The sequence below is a fragment of the Lacerta agilis genome, chromosome 4 (genome assembly GCF_009819535.1).
Source record: "Lacerta agilis isolate rLacAgi1 chromosome 4, rLacAgi1.pri, whole genome shotgun sequence".
Taxonomy (NCBI): Eukaryota; Metazoa; Chordata; class Lepidosauria; order Squamata; family Lacertidae; genus Lacerta; species Lacerta agilis.
Window position 1 is genome coordinate 12014276 of NC_046315.1, and position 13085 is coordinate 12027360.

The 13085-nt window shown below is 44.0% G+C and overlaps 1 protein-coding gene across 13 annotated transcripts in view; it reads right to left on the reverse strand.

The window, feature by feature from the left end:
• The window catches only part of DLG2 (discs large MAGUK scaffold protein 2), an 834734-nt gene that overhangs the window by 550807 nt on the left and 270842 nt on the right, over positions 1-13085 (reverse strand). For 3 of the 13 annotated variants that reach the window (XM_033146066.1, XM_033146060.1, XM_033146059.1), the window contains exon 1: positions 11882-12027. The exons of the other annotated variants lie outside the window; for them this stretch is intronic. In XM_033146066.1, the coding sequence (XP_033001957.1) occupies positions 11882-11923 (42 nt within the window). In that variant the 5' untranslated portion in view covers positions 11924-12027. Of the gene's footprint in view, positions 1-11881; positions 12028-13085 lie in introns of those variants that run through there. 13 annotated transcript variants of the gene reach the window in all.

Consider the following 13085-nt stretch of genomic DNA (forward strand, 5'->3'; position numbering starts at 1 on the left):
AAACAAAAAAGTTTATTCTCCCCATGTCTATGATTGCAAAAGTTCGAGACAGAGTTCCCAAAATGCAAGTTGAAGAATCGTGTCTGATTTCTAGGACAGTTTTTCACCAGTACCCAAGTTTTGGGAGGCTAAAGTGGTCTGCTAAAGCTACAGGGAAAGAGTTTTAGCATATCAACTACCAAAAAATAACAATAGTGCTCATGAGGAATAATTGCAATTGTGCGGAAACATTACGGTTGGGAGATTATTTTCCCTCTGCCTCTCCCTAAATGCCAGCCTTGGATATTGTGCAATCAGTTTATTGATTCAAGGGCAACATATGAAAAATACCTTATGCAATAAATATTTGGGGGGAGCAACAAGTGTGCCATTTTCAACCACAATGTGATCAAGTAAAGCATTCACTGTTGGTCGATATTATAATTATGCTACATTCCCCTGAAAGGTCAGGACGTAGAAGCATTGGGTTAACTCTGCATACCTTGTTTATTTGCATTCTGTCCTGCTATAGCTCACATTACTTCTCCAAAGTAATGTAATTTTGATGTAATGTTACTTGGCTCTGATTTTTATATCGTTATAGGTTTGAATGATGGGGTAGTTATTGCAAGGAGGCCTCTGTGACAGCAAGAAACTCAAACATTTGGGTTGAAGCAGTATGTTTCAAATGACTTTGTCCCCTAGTATCTGCAAATCGCCTCTTTCCCTATGTACTTTCGTGGATATGTTACAATCAGCAGTGGGGGCCCTCTCAATACTTCCAGCATCCTCAGCCCCAAAATTGTGGATTTCTCTCCCCACAGAGGTGTATCTGGCACATTCACTGCATCACATTTGTCATATTATGAAGATGAACCTCTTTACTCTTGCCTTTGACAACTGAATTATTGGACAGTACCCAATGAAGCAGATCAGGGATAGGCAAACTCGGTTCTCCACATGTTTGGGGACTACTACAACTACCATCATCTCTAGCTAACAGGACCAGTGGTCAGGGATGATGGGAATTGTAGTCTCAAAACATCTGGAGGGCCGAGTTTGCCTGTGCCTAATTTAGAGGCTTAGCTCTAGCTAGATACTGAATTCTAAAAAAACAGAGGGGATTTCATCACTGTTACCTCTGAGGATAGAAGGTCGGCGGTTTGAATCCCCGCAACGGGGTGAGCTCCCATTGCTCGGTCCCTGCTCCTGCCCACCTAGCAGTTTGAAAGCACAAAGTGCAAGTAGATAAATAGGTGCCGCTCCGGCGGGAAGGGAAACGGCGTTTCTGTGTGCTGTTCTGGTTCGCCAGAAGCGGCTTAGTCATGCTGGTCACATGACCCAGAAGCTGTACGCCGGCTCCCTCGGCCAATAAAGCGAGATGAGCGCCGCAACCCCAGAGTTGTCCGTGACTGGACCTAATGGTCAGGGGTCCTTTACCTTTACCCAATGAAGTAGATCAGGCATAGGCAAACTCAGCCCTCCAGATGTTTTGGGACTACAACTCCCATCATACCTGACCACTGGTCCTGTTAGCTAGTCCCAAAACATCTGGAGGGCCGAGTTTGCCTATGCCTGAAGTAGATCCATTGGTGCAAGGAACTTTGCTCATGCAATGAAATCCCCTCCCCCTCCTCTCCCCATGTGCCTCTCTGTCCTCCCCGAATCATTGCTGGGGGGGGGGGCTGAGGGAATCCCCAGAACAGATTTAGGAAGGTAAAAGTCTGCATGGGGAGAAGAGGAAGGCAGAAAGTTCCACTGTGCAGCCAGAAGTCCTTGCACTAGCAATTTGGCTGGCTATTGCCCATTCTTTTTATGACCTGCCCTGTTCTTTTGAGGATAAATTGTTAATCTTGTATTTTTATATCGTTGCCACCTGGGTGCACTGAAAGCATGTAAGAAAGGGGGAGGCTAATCCTACACTCTAGGCTCATCTCAGGCCCTACCTGCACTATACAGTATCATACCAGTATCATACCACTTTAAACAGTTCCCTCAAAGAATCCTGGGAAGTGTAGTTTGTTAAGGGTGCTAAGAGTCAATAGGAGACCCCTATTCCCTTCACAGAGTCTCAACCCCTCTTTCTCAAGAAACTTGTTGCGGGGAGTAACAGGGACATAAGGGTCTCCTAACACCTCTCAGCCCACTTCACAATATTCAGAGCACTCCTGCAGGAATGTGGGCCTTGGCAGTTGCCCCACAATGTCTATCCTTGACACCAGTTATGTTTATTGCAGTAAATACTCTGTGATACTCCAATAGGGATGGAGAGAGCATGCCACAGGAACAACATGTCCAGCAGCAAACCCATGGCGAGCGCAGCATGTTCCCATGCTCCCGTACTCTGCACCCAACAGGAAAAGACAGCCAAAGAATTGCAGAGTAAGTATGAATGATAAAAAGTTACAAGCCTTTCATGACCTTATGCTTTATATACCTTTGCTTACACAACGAGTAAGATACTGCAGTGTAAACAGTAAGAAGATCCGTTTACAACTTTGAATGTTAACTTCGCTTGCATTCCATCCTGAGTCTAGATTTATTGAGTTGTGAAAGCCAGGGGCTATAGAAGCAAGTATACAAAACAGAGTGTTACACTATGAGTAAGCAAGAAGAACAGAACTGCATATCTAGTGTACAGTGGACACTTGTGTTGCGAACGCGATCCGTGCGGGAGGCGCGTTTGCAACCTGCAGTGTTTGCAACCCACGCCACTGCGTCTGTGCATGCGTGTGACACAATTTGGCGCTTCTGCGCATGCACAAAGTGTGAGTTAGCGCTTCTGCACATGCGCGAGCACCAGAACCCAGAAGTAACCCGTTCTGGTATTTCCGGGTTCAGCGCATTCGTATCCCACAGCAAGCGCAACCCGAGGTATGACTGTACAGCTATATACATACACACTTTGCACATCGGTCAGTGCACTTACGATTAAAATGTCAATTAAACACCCCAAAGAGAATGCAATACCTTTTGGGGGCAGTTTCTGTATAGTTTTACCCAAAAAGGGAAGACTAAACAAGAGACCTATCGTCCACTGCAGTTTATCACCATCAGCTGCATTCAGTGACATTGCTCTGATTTATGATGCTACAACCACAAACAAAGCTACCATCAATGCAAGTTTCCCCCAGTATGCCATCTAGCATGCAAGTGATCTTTTGAGGGAAAGAAGATGGGCATTTCTCATACACAGATTGACAAGAATAAGGGGAACCTTTTTGCCTTCCCTACACATCATGCACGTAAACCTTGCATTGCCGCTGACATTTGTGAGTCACCCTGGAAGCTTTTTCTGGCTGAAGAGTGGGCTAAAAGATGCTTAAAATAAACAAACAAGTGGAGTTCAGGGCTTGAACAAGAGAATCTTTCCTCTAGGACTCTAGCTGTCACGGTTTCAAACATTAAATAAACCTACTTATTCATTTCTACTGAAATTCTATTGCCCACGTTTCTAAATAAATACAGACAGAGAGAGCAAGGTAGCACTCCATCACCTAAGTTTCATCACTCATTGACACTTTTAAAACTATGGAATTTGCTCCCATAGATACATGCTTCTGAATACCAATGGCTGGGAATCACAGAGGGCTGTTGAGTTAAGGTCCTTTTTTCAGGCTTCCCATGGGGATCTGTTTGGCCACTGTGGGAAGGAGAGTGCTGGGCTAAGATGGGCCTTTGGACTCATCCAGCAGCCTCCTCTTGTGATCCTATTTTATGTTATGCTCCAAACCTCAGAGATTTGGCGGTGGAGACAACAGACAGAACTCTGTAGGGGCGCCTGTAATTTCACTGGTAATAACAATGAAACCGTTTGAATGTTTGGTGTGTGGAAGGAGCTTTGCTGATAGAGGAAAGCTTAGAAAACTGTGGCGGGGTATTGCTTTTTGCTCGTTACCAATGTATGCATTTGGGGGAGTTCTATATTGTAAACTGCCCTGTGATCCTCGGATGAAGGGTGGTATAGAAATTTAATAAATAAAATAAAACAACCAGCATTTTCTACCATGGAATATTTACAGTACACCGATGTCAGTATTTTTAGTTGGGGAAAAAAATCAAAGAGAATCAGGTAGATATCAAAATACAGCCAGGATTTTCATAGCTAGCAGTGCCATTTAGCCTTCCCCATAATGTGTTGTTTGAAAGATCAGAGCACAGTCTGCACTATGTTTTATCAACTTGCTTCCAATCGGATATGCTCGTGTAGGCTATCATTTTCTGGCTTGTACTTGGGAGCTATGTGCCCCTGTCTGAATATGAGGGGGGGAAACAATTCCATCCCATGGATTCCATTTGAAACAATTCTAGTATTCTAGTATCACCACTATTATGTGTTATTTCCTCACTGCCCCGTTGGTGCACAAAGCACTTTTACTGGTTTTAAGGTTAATACGGAGGAGGAGGAGGAGGAGGAGGAGGAGGAGGAGGAGGAGGAGGAGAGCCTACTAGAGGCAAAACAAAAGAGAAAATATGGGGATTGAAAGAGGAAACAAGGACCAGACGCATACATTGTAAATTAACAAGTGACAATGCCAAAGTTTGCAAAGAATTTCCACCGCTTGCAAATACTATTCTTTGTTATGAGTTGGACACCCTTATTTTGAGATTTGTCCATAATCAATAATGAGAAATACTTGGAACTGATGCCCCACATTTATGCCTGCATGATCAGCATTCTTCCGACCAGGCTGGTGAGGCTGTTAGCTGCTGTTAGCACATATTCAGCACTTGCTTATTTTAACCCTGCTATATTGTCATGAGAGGAAAGTGTCCTTCCTCCCTGATGGATGGCTTTTCAATCATTCTCAGTATATCTCATGGCCCAGGATGAGAGGAGGTACTTGATACTAAGCTTCAAACCACCGAGTCCTTCTGCCTACCTCCAAAATTTCCACTTCTGCTGGGAGACTCCACACTGTCCACTACTGGCATTGGGCTCTAGTTCCACATAGGAGGGAGTCTATAGAGCAGGCATAGGCAAACTTGGCCCTCCAGATGTTTTAAGGCTACAATTCCCATCATCCCTAATGTTATGTACTAAGTTGGATCCTAGAACCATAGGCAGGTAGGATCCTAGAATGAAAAAAAACCTGATTGGCCTGCAGGAGCAGCCCAATCAGACCCCAGGAGGAAGTTAATCAGCCTATTAGGCCGGTAGGATACTAGGATGCAACAACTGATTGGCCTGCAGCAGCAGCCCAATCAGGCTCCAGTAGGGAAACATAATCAACCAATCAGATGGTACTCATTGTGTAAATAATGTATATAAAGCCTGAGGTTTTGGGGGAAATTCAATCACTGTTCCTATGAGCTGAAATAAAGAGCATGAAATTACTACTCAACCCTGAGTATATTTCACCTGACCAGTGGTCCTGTTAGCTAGGGATGATGGGAGTTGTAGTCCCAAAACATCTGGAGGGCCGAGTTTGCCTATGCCTGCTATGGAGTGTGCAGCAGGGGAGCAAGCACCTCTGCAAGCATGACAGACATGCATGAAGTGATAGGTAAGACTGCCACCAATTCTGCCGGACCTGATGGTGCCACTTCCATGTTCCAGCACCCAACCAGGAACCAGAGTTTCATGGTGAGGAGCGCTGTTTTATTTATTTATTTCACAAAACACATTTACCACTTGCAGTTGTTTAGGAACTGCACTATTCTGCCTCCACTTTGCAGTTCCTAAGTGAATGCTGAAAATATGGGAAACATTACGAACCAATTTTGAACCTGGGCAGGGGAATATTATTATTTTTCAATGCTTCATGGAAGAAACTCACAATTAGTGGCCAAAATATGATGTGAGCGCAAGGCAGCATGCATATTGCTAGAACACAGATGCAGACAACCACCCTGTATGTGGCTACCCTCTTTTTCTCTGTCAAGACTGTATGATGTGTACTGTGCCCTGCACATGAGTCACTTTCTGCATGCTCAGTCTGGCAAAAGTCCTGACAAGTGGGTTGCTTTAATACCATCACTAGCCCACACTATGAGTTTTGAGCCTTTGGTTCAAAGCTTCTGCAGCAGCAGCTGATAACCTCTGAACTACAGGTACACAGTCTCTTACTGGAATCAGGAAACCAGCAAGCAGTAGCCAGGCAGCTCCACTGAGAAAATGGGCCCTGAGGTTTGTTTCAGCACCATGGACAGCTCAAGAGTAGGCTCCTTTGGGGAGACAGGCGAACTAATGCCAGTGTACTGGAAGAAGCAAAGATCACCAGTGTCGAAGCAATCATTCTTCAAAATCATCTTCGTTGGACTGGTCATGTTATGTGGATGCCTGGTGATCATCTTCCAAAGCAACTACTCTACTCTGAACTTAAAAATGAAAAGCGTAATGCTGGTGGTCAACAAAAGAGATTCAAAGACTCTCTGAAGGCAAATCTTTAAAAAATGTAGTATAAACACCGACAACTGGCAAACACTGGCCTGCAAGCGCTCCAGTTGGAGAACAGCCTTTACCAAAGGTGTCATGGGCTTTGAAGACGCTTGAACTCAGGACAAAGGGAGAAACGCACTAAATGGAAGGCATGCTTGGCAAACCCTCACCATGATCAACTCCCACCCGGAATCCTATGTCCCCACTGTGAAAGGGTGTGTGGATCCAGAATTGGCCTCCACAGGCACTGCTAAAACTGTGTTTATGGAAGACAATCTTACTTGGCTACAAGGGATCGCCAAAGAAGAGGCTTCTGGAAGAAGGAAGGGCTGAAACGCATGACTGTTCAGCTCAAGGAAGCTTTCCTTTTGCCTTTGATGGCCCGCCATTCATTACAAATGGAGCACAATTTTGCACTCAAATGTGGACCTGCTCAATATGGACCGAGTGGTGACACGCAAAACTGCAGGTCTTACTCACGAGCAAATTAGAAAGAGAAGCAAATTCAAGCAGGAATATTGTAATACATGCTAATGGTCCTCAAGGACTCCAAAACCGATGTCCTGCAATACAAAAGGAATGCAGAAGGCAAAACACAATCACACATACAGGAATGTATTCCCCCCCCCACACACACATATGCCGCTAGCAGGCAAAGCTAAGTGACCAAGAGCTGCTGAAGGGTCTAACCTTTGCTTTGTTACCTGTGCTCAGAAGCGCGTGCTAGCCTTTAAAGGCTTTCAGTTGCAATATAATTTCCTATTGTTTATTCATAGCTATTAACAGTTATCCCAAACACTGAGTGGGAGAATGAAAAAAAAAGGGGGGGGAGACAACAGGTAGCCAGGATCACTCTGTGCCAATCTAATTAACAACAATGCCAGCCTTCAACATAAGCTTAGTATAGTATGTCTTAGGAGGAGTGAAAGCAGGGGGCACCTTTTACTAAACTCTGTTTAAATAAGCAATTTTCTGTGGCAGGAGAATAAAACAGGAATTATTGTACATGTAAGCAGCAATCACTGCCACCGCAGTCAGCCACCCCAAGGATAACCCAAAGGCTATTCTTCTCTTTTCAGGGATGGAAAAGTGGCTGATCAGTTTTATTTAAATGAAAAGCAGGGCTGCCACCCATTTTTGCCAGAAAAAGACATGTATTTCAAGGCAAAATTGGCAGTTCTCTATTGAATGAACTATCATTTCCCGAGAAAGTGGGGGGGGGGGGGTGACAGGAGATGGGAAGCTACGTTAAGGATCAGTCTATAATTCCCTTTGACTGCTACATCCATGTGATTTTGTGCAAAACAACAACAACAACAACAACAACAACAACAACAACAACAACACAGAAGTTGAACCCTGATACAATCAGGGTTACATTCACATGAACTCCCTACCTCAGGTCAAGATCTCATTGCCTTTTATTTTCCTCCCTCAAAGGTGACCTGAATTGTAATTTATTGATCTTCACATGTGTACTTGGTCCCGCTAATGGTTCAGCGAGTCCCAAATCCAGTACAGAATGTCCTGGTGAAGTCCACAAAGATTTTCCAAGGCATGCAATGTCATGGTCTAGATGTCTCCAACCTCAGTTGCTGTTGGCGGACGCCAGCACCCATCAGCCCCAGTTTGCAAGGCCTGTCATCAGGGCCAATGGAAGTTATGGTCTAAAACATCTGGAAGGCACTGGGTTGGGGGAAGCTGATGCAGGCATGCTAAAACATTCACAACAAGACTCATTTAACATGTGAACATCCAACTACCTCTGCCTCAAATCAGCTAACGTTGACTTCAACTTAGTAATAACCGTCTTGTGAAAGAGGCTCTCATCACATCATCCTAGGCACATGAAAAGAAAGATGGACCCACACATAAACTATAAACAAGTAACAAGAACATTGTAAATGCACAGCATGGTTTTGACCTACTGTAAGTACATCAGGTCACAGAACAGTTTCCTCTTCCCTCAAATGGATTGCCAATATGCTGCATATGCAAAGCATGAATTATCCCTGTTCTTCCTATTGGGAGATGAAACTGGAAAGATTGGTGTTAATGAAATACCGTAAGATAAATTTATTTAAGAAGGAAAGGTGATCAGGCCGTCTGAAAGAAAATTATATACATCTGAGCTTCACAAGGCATGTGAAGCAAGCTACACTGGATTTTGCAATCATAGTTTAAACCACCCCATTGGCTACATCCACAACTCTTCGCCCTTTGGAACAGGGAATCCCTGAGTTGCATTAATTCTCCTCATTTCTGCCACTATAATAGCAATTACATCATTCCATGGGAGGGAGCAAGAGTGCAACAGGATTCCCTAATGCAGGCTGTGTTAAATCTGACAAGCATCAAGGAATCCCAGAAAGTAGAGTTGCATCCCCTAAGCTGGAGATGGGGGAAATGTGGCCCTCCAGATGTTGCTGTACTACAGCTCCCTTCATCCTTCAGCCCTGCCCATGCTGGCCCAGGCTGATAGGAACTGAAGTCTAACAACATCTGGAGGGCCACAGGTTCCCCATCTCCACCCCGAGCATGGCTGACTAGGAAAGAGGGGGATAAGAAACCAGGGGGCAGTATTAACTGGTTTACCCACAGTTGCAAGTTCTGGAAACTGACTGAAATTATAAAAGGGATTACCCGGTAATAAAATTTAACTATAAAGTGGCAAAATGTTAAGCTGCAGAATTATAAGGAAAACCTGCAACAGTCCTGACTGTATTTATAAATCTATCTGAAGCAGTGTGCATGCACACGAAAGCTCATACCAAGAATAAACTTATTTTATTTTATTTTGACTATGGCAGACCAACACGGCTACCTATCTGTAACTTATAAAAGGTCAGTTCATTTTTTAATTTAGGATTTCATGCATTAATAGTTAATTCCATGCATTAATCACTCTCACTCCTCCCCCTAATTTAGAGATATCTATGACGTATATACCTCTCTGGTTTTAATATTTGTATGCTGCAGTAAATGTCAGAAATTTGGTGAAAGTTGGCACTTACCAGCAATTTGATGCAGCAGTACAGAAATGTCAAAGAAAATATCTGAACTTTTGCCAATAAATTGCAAATCATGTACCGTAGGTATAAAACTTCAGAAATAAGTTATGTTGAAAAATTCAGCTCAGAATTTCCTTCTGGGATTTGTATACTCTCACCAACCAATGTCAACATTCAACCAGTTTCTGGCATTTGCAGTAACATACAAGGCATTGTCCTTATAAGACTTGAGTGAATGTGCCATTTATTTTCACCAAAAATAATAAAAAACTTACAGAAACCATATATATATCTGTGTGTGTGTGTGTGTGTGTGTGTACTCAAAGTAAAGTGAATGTGGAATGTCCATAAAAATAATGGCAATTGTATATGTTCAGATAAAGCCATGGGGAAATAGCAAGGGATTTAAACACACATTAATATTAATATACTTGAACAAGGGATTTATGAACACATTAATATTAATTTACATGGTGTATTAACATTACTAGTAGAATGGACCAAGGGCAATCAATAGTCAGTCAATACACACAGTCTTCTTTTGTACAGTATTCCTGGAGAGGCAATGTATATTACCCTGTCAATGTAATCAATCAATGTAAACATCTGTAATCAATTCACATTTTCTGGCATTGCTTGGAAATTACGCATATTGCCCGGGTAAACTGCAAAATCCCCTGTTGGTGCCATTAATTCATACACATTACCTACTCCTTTACGGGACTGCATGCAATCCCCCAAACCTGCCAACTCGCATTAACAGCCTGTATTTCAGTGAGTGCCCAAAACTGCTGCGTTTCATGGATGTCTCAAAATAAAGAGACGTTCCCCCAACTTCTTGGACATATGCCAGTGAATGCTGTCAGCCGCATTCAGGAGACAGTTAAACTTCAGAGGTCTGTCTCTTGAGTTTTTAAGCATTCATGGAACTTGCCTGAGATTGACAGCATTCACCACATTCCAGACACTCAATGTAACATTTCATTCCCTCCGTTTCTGATGTCCAGGCTGTGGGTGCCGGCGCTCATGTAGCCAAAATGGTACCACCCACACGCAAGAGGGAGGAATAAGCAGGGGGAAACAATCCTCAAGACAACTTTAAAAGAAAAAAACCAACACCCACCCAACAACAACAACAACTGCCCAATGAGAACCGAGTATGCTCATTATCCACAGAATGCTATTGATTGTTGTGGGTGGGGGGGCAAGGATGTAAACCAGAAAAGTGGGGTAGCTGGAATGAAGAGGGTGTTATCCTGAACTTCAAACCGTACCGTTTTCTTGAAGGTTGCATTTTCATATCTGAAATGTCCCTTGACAAAAGCTGTATTATGACTACATTAGCCTCACTAACCCAGCGATAGTAGTTTTGCCATCCATACAGGCAGAACACAAAACTTTCTCTTAAACAATGGAATAAACAGCCTGGGGGGGGGTAGGACTTGTTTTCCGAGCTTTATCCATCTCCCCCTCCCTATTGAGTTTCCACCTTTCTTTAATGTGAGCCCCCACACCACACTTTCCCAGACACATTTCTCAGCGAACAGCAGCAATACTTCCCCAATAGGTTGACAGAAGACAGTAATTCATTTAAATTATACATTTCTATTCCCAATTGCTGGCTGGCTTATGGCAGAGTGCGGTGTCACCCATCCTTTCATCTTAGCTTGCCTTCGGTTGGGGACAAGGAAAAATATTCAGCAACTTTTGCGTTGGAAGTTGTTGGGCGGGAGGGAGGTTAATGAAGAAAATGTGGATGTCAAAAGCCTGATAAAAGTGACTGAGGAAGCCAAAGGGATTTCTTTCTTAAGCATTTCTGGGGTGGGGGGGAGGCACAGGCAGTCCCCACTGCCACCACGACCTCAACATATTGCTCATATTGCCGGACACCGTTCATCATTTGGCTCGTACGCATTTCATGACAAGCTAGAAACAGACTGGCGCAAGAGTCTAGCTACAGCAGACAGATCTCTGGTTTTCCCAGACAGATCATCAGCAAGAAAACAAGCAAGCTCATAGCACCGGAGGCACGAAGGAAGCAAAGCTGAATGAATTCTGATTTCTTTGCCTTAAACCCAAAGCAGCAAACTAGCATAAAACAAGGAGCCTCCAGAGTCTCATCCGTGGCCTACTGGGACCTTTACGAAAGGGAACAGCCCCCCTTAAAACAGAAACAAGCCACACACACACACAAGCTAGCCTATTATTCTGCCGGTGCAAGAGTCAAACCCGAACTACAAACCGTCACACGGCGAAGGTCACTACACTGTGAAAACATTAAAGGCATGCTTCTCCAATTAAGCCGCGCAGAAACAATAAAAAATAAATCCCGCACAACCACCTGTAATGATATGCCTGTTCGAGCAGCAATTTCTAAAGTACCAAGCAACACAAAAGGTAGACATTTTCTGCAGCTGGTTTGGTTTGTCAAAGAAAAAAAAAAGAAAGAAGGAAAGAAAGAAAGATAGATGCACAGTCGTTCCAGGATTGCCGCCTCGTCTCCTCTTACCTTCACGTTAGTCCGGAGTGCACAGTAACATGCAAAAAACATTGCAGTAAACAAGGAGCATATGGACCAGGACGCAGCTCCTCTGCTCTGCACAAACCACACACACACACACACTAACACACACACACACACACGCAATCCTCAGCATGTGCTACTAAGAAGCATTCGTTCTCTCTGTCAGTTTCAAATGCATTGATCTCTGGGCTTTTTTTCCTCCTTTTTTTTTTTGCTCCCCGCTGACTACAGGAAAGACATGTCTTGAAGGCACTGAATGAAAGCTACACGTCTCCTCTTCCCTGCCTATACAGAGCATCATGCCCAGCAAAGGCAATTAGGAGAGATTTCGGCAGCTGCAACTTGAGAGACCTCAGTTGCTTTGCATCCCAGCATTTTAAAAACCGGTGAAAAAAGAAACCAGGAGTGAAGCGATGCAAGGGGGGGGGGAGGTTGGAAGAGGAGGAGGAAGAGGAGCAGGAGGAGGAGGAGGAAGAAGAAATAGAAGAAGCTTGCCCAGGGAGTGGGGGGGAAGGTGAGGATTTAAAATTGTAACCAGCTGAGTCTCTTATACTTCCAAACGTCTTTGAGGTTTTGTTTGTTTTAAAATGTTTCACAAATGCCATCAGTGTTAGATGCTGAGGTGGGGGGGAGAGAGAGAGACAATAGGGACCTCCTTTCTATTCTGAGATTGCAGTCTGCAATGTTTCTGTCTCGCCTTGCTCAAGATGCAGCGTCTATTTAACAGCGGCAACGTCATCACCACCCATGACAGATTCAACATGTTCTACTTACAAAAACAGCGTCTGATTAGGGACAGTGCCGGGCTGACTTAAGAATGCTTCTCTGGACACACAAGTTCACTCCCTCCCCACCCCACCCCGGTGCTAATCTGTTTTGAAAACAGGGAAGGAAGAGTAGGTCCCAACCTATTTGCTCACTCTCCTCCAGCAAGATGAGCAGAAAGGCTGGTTATGAAATACTGATGGGGGTTGTAGTGGAGGAAGCGATTACAAGATAGCTCACTGACACTGATGGCTTTTAAACGGTGGAGGCATTTTATACGCCTCAAGAAATGGTGGGGGAAGCTGTGAACATGCCGAATTCAGGGCTGGGTTATATGCTCACATTCTGGCACCCACAATTCTGAATGGGTCATGTCCAAATATATGCCAGGATATTAATGCCACAGCCCAACCAAGAGGCAAAA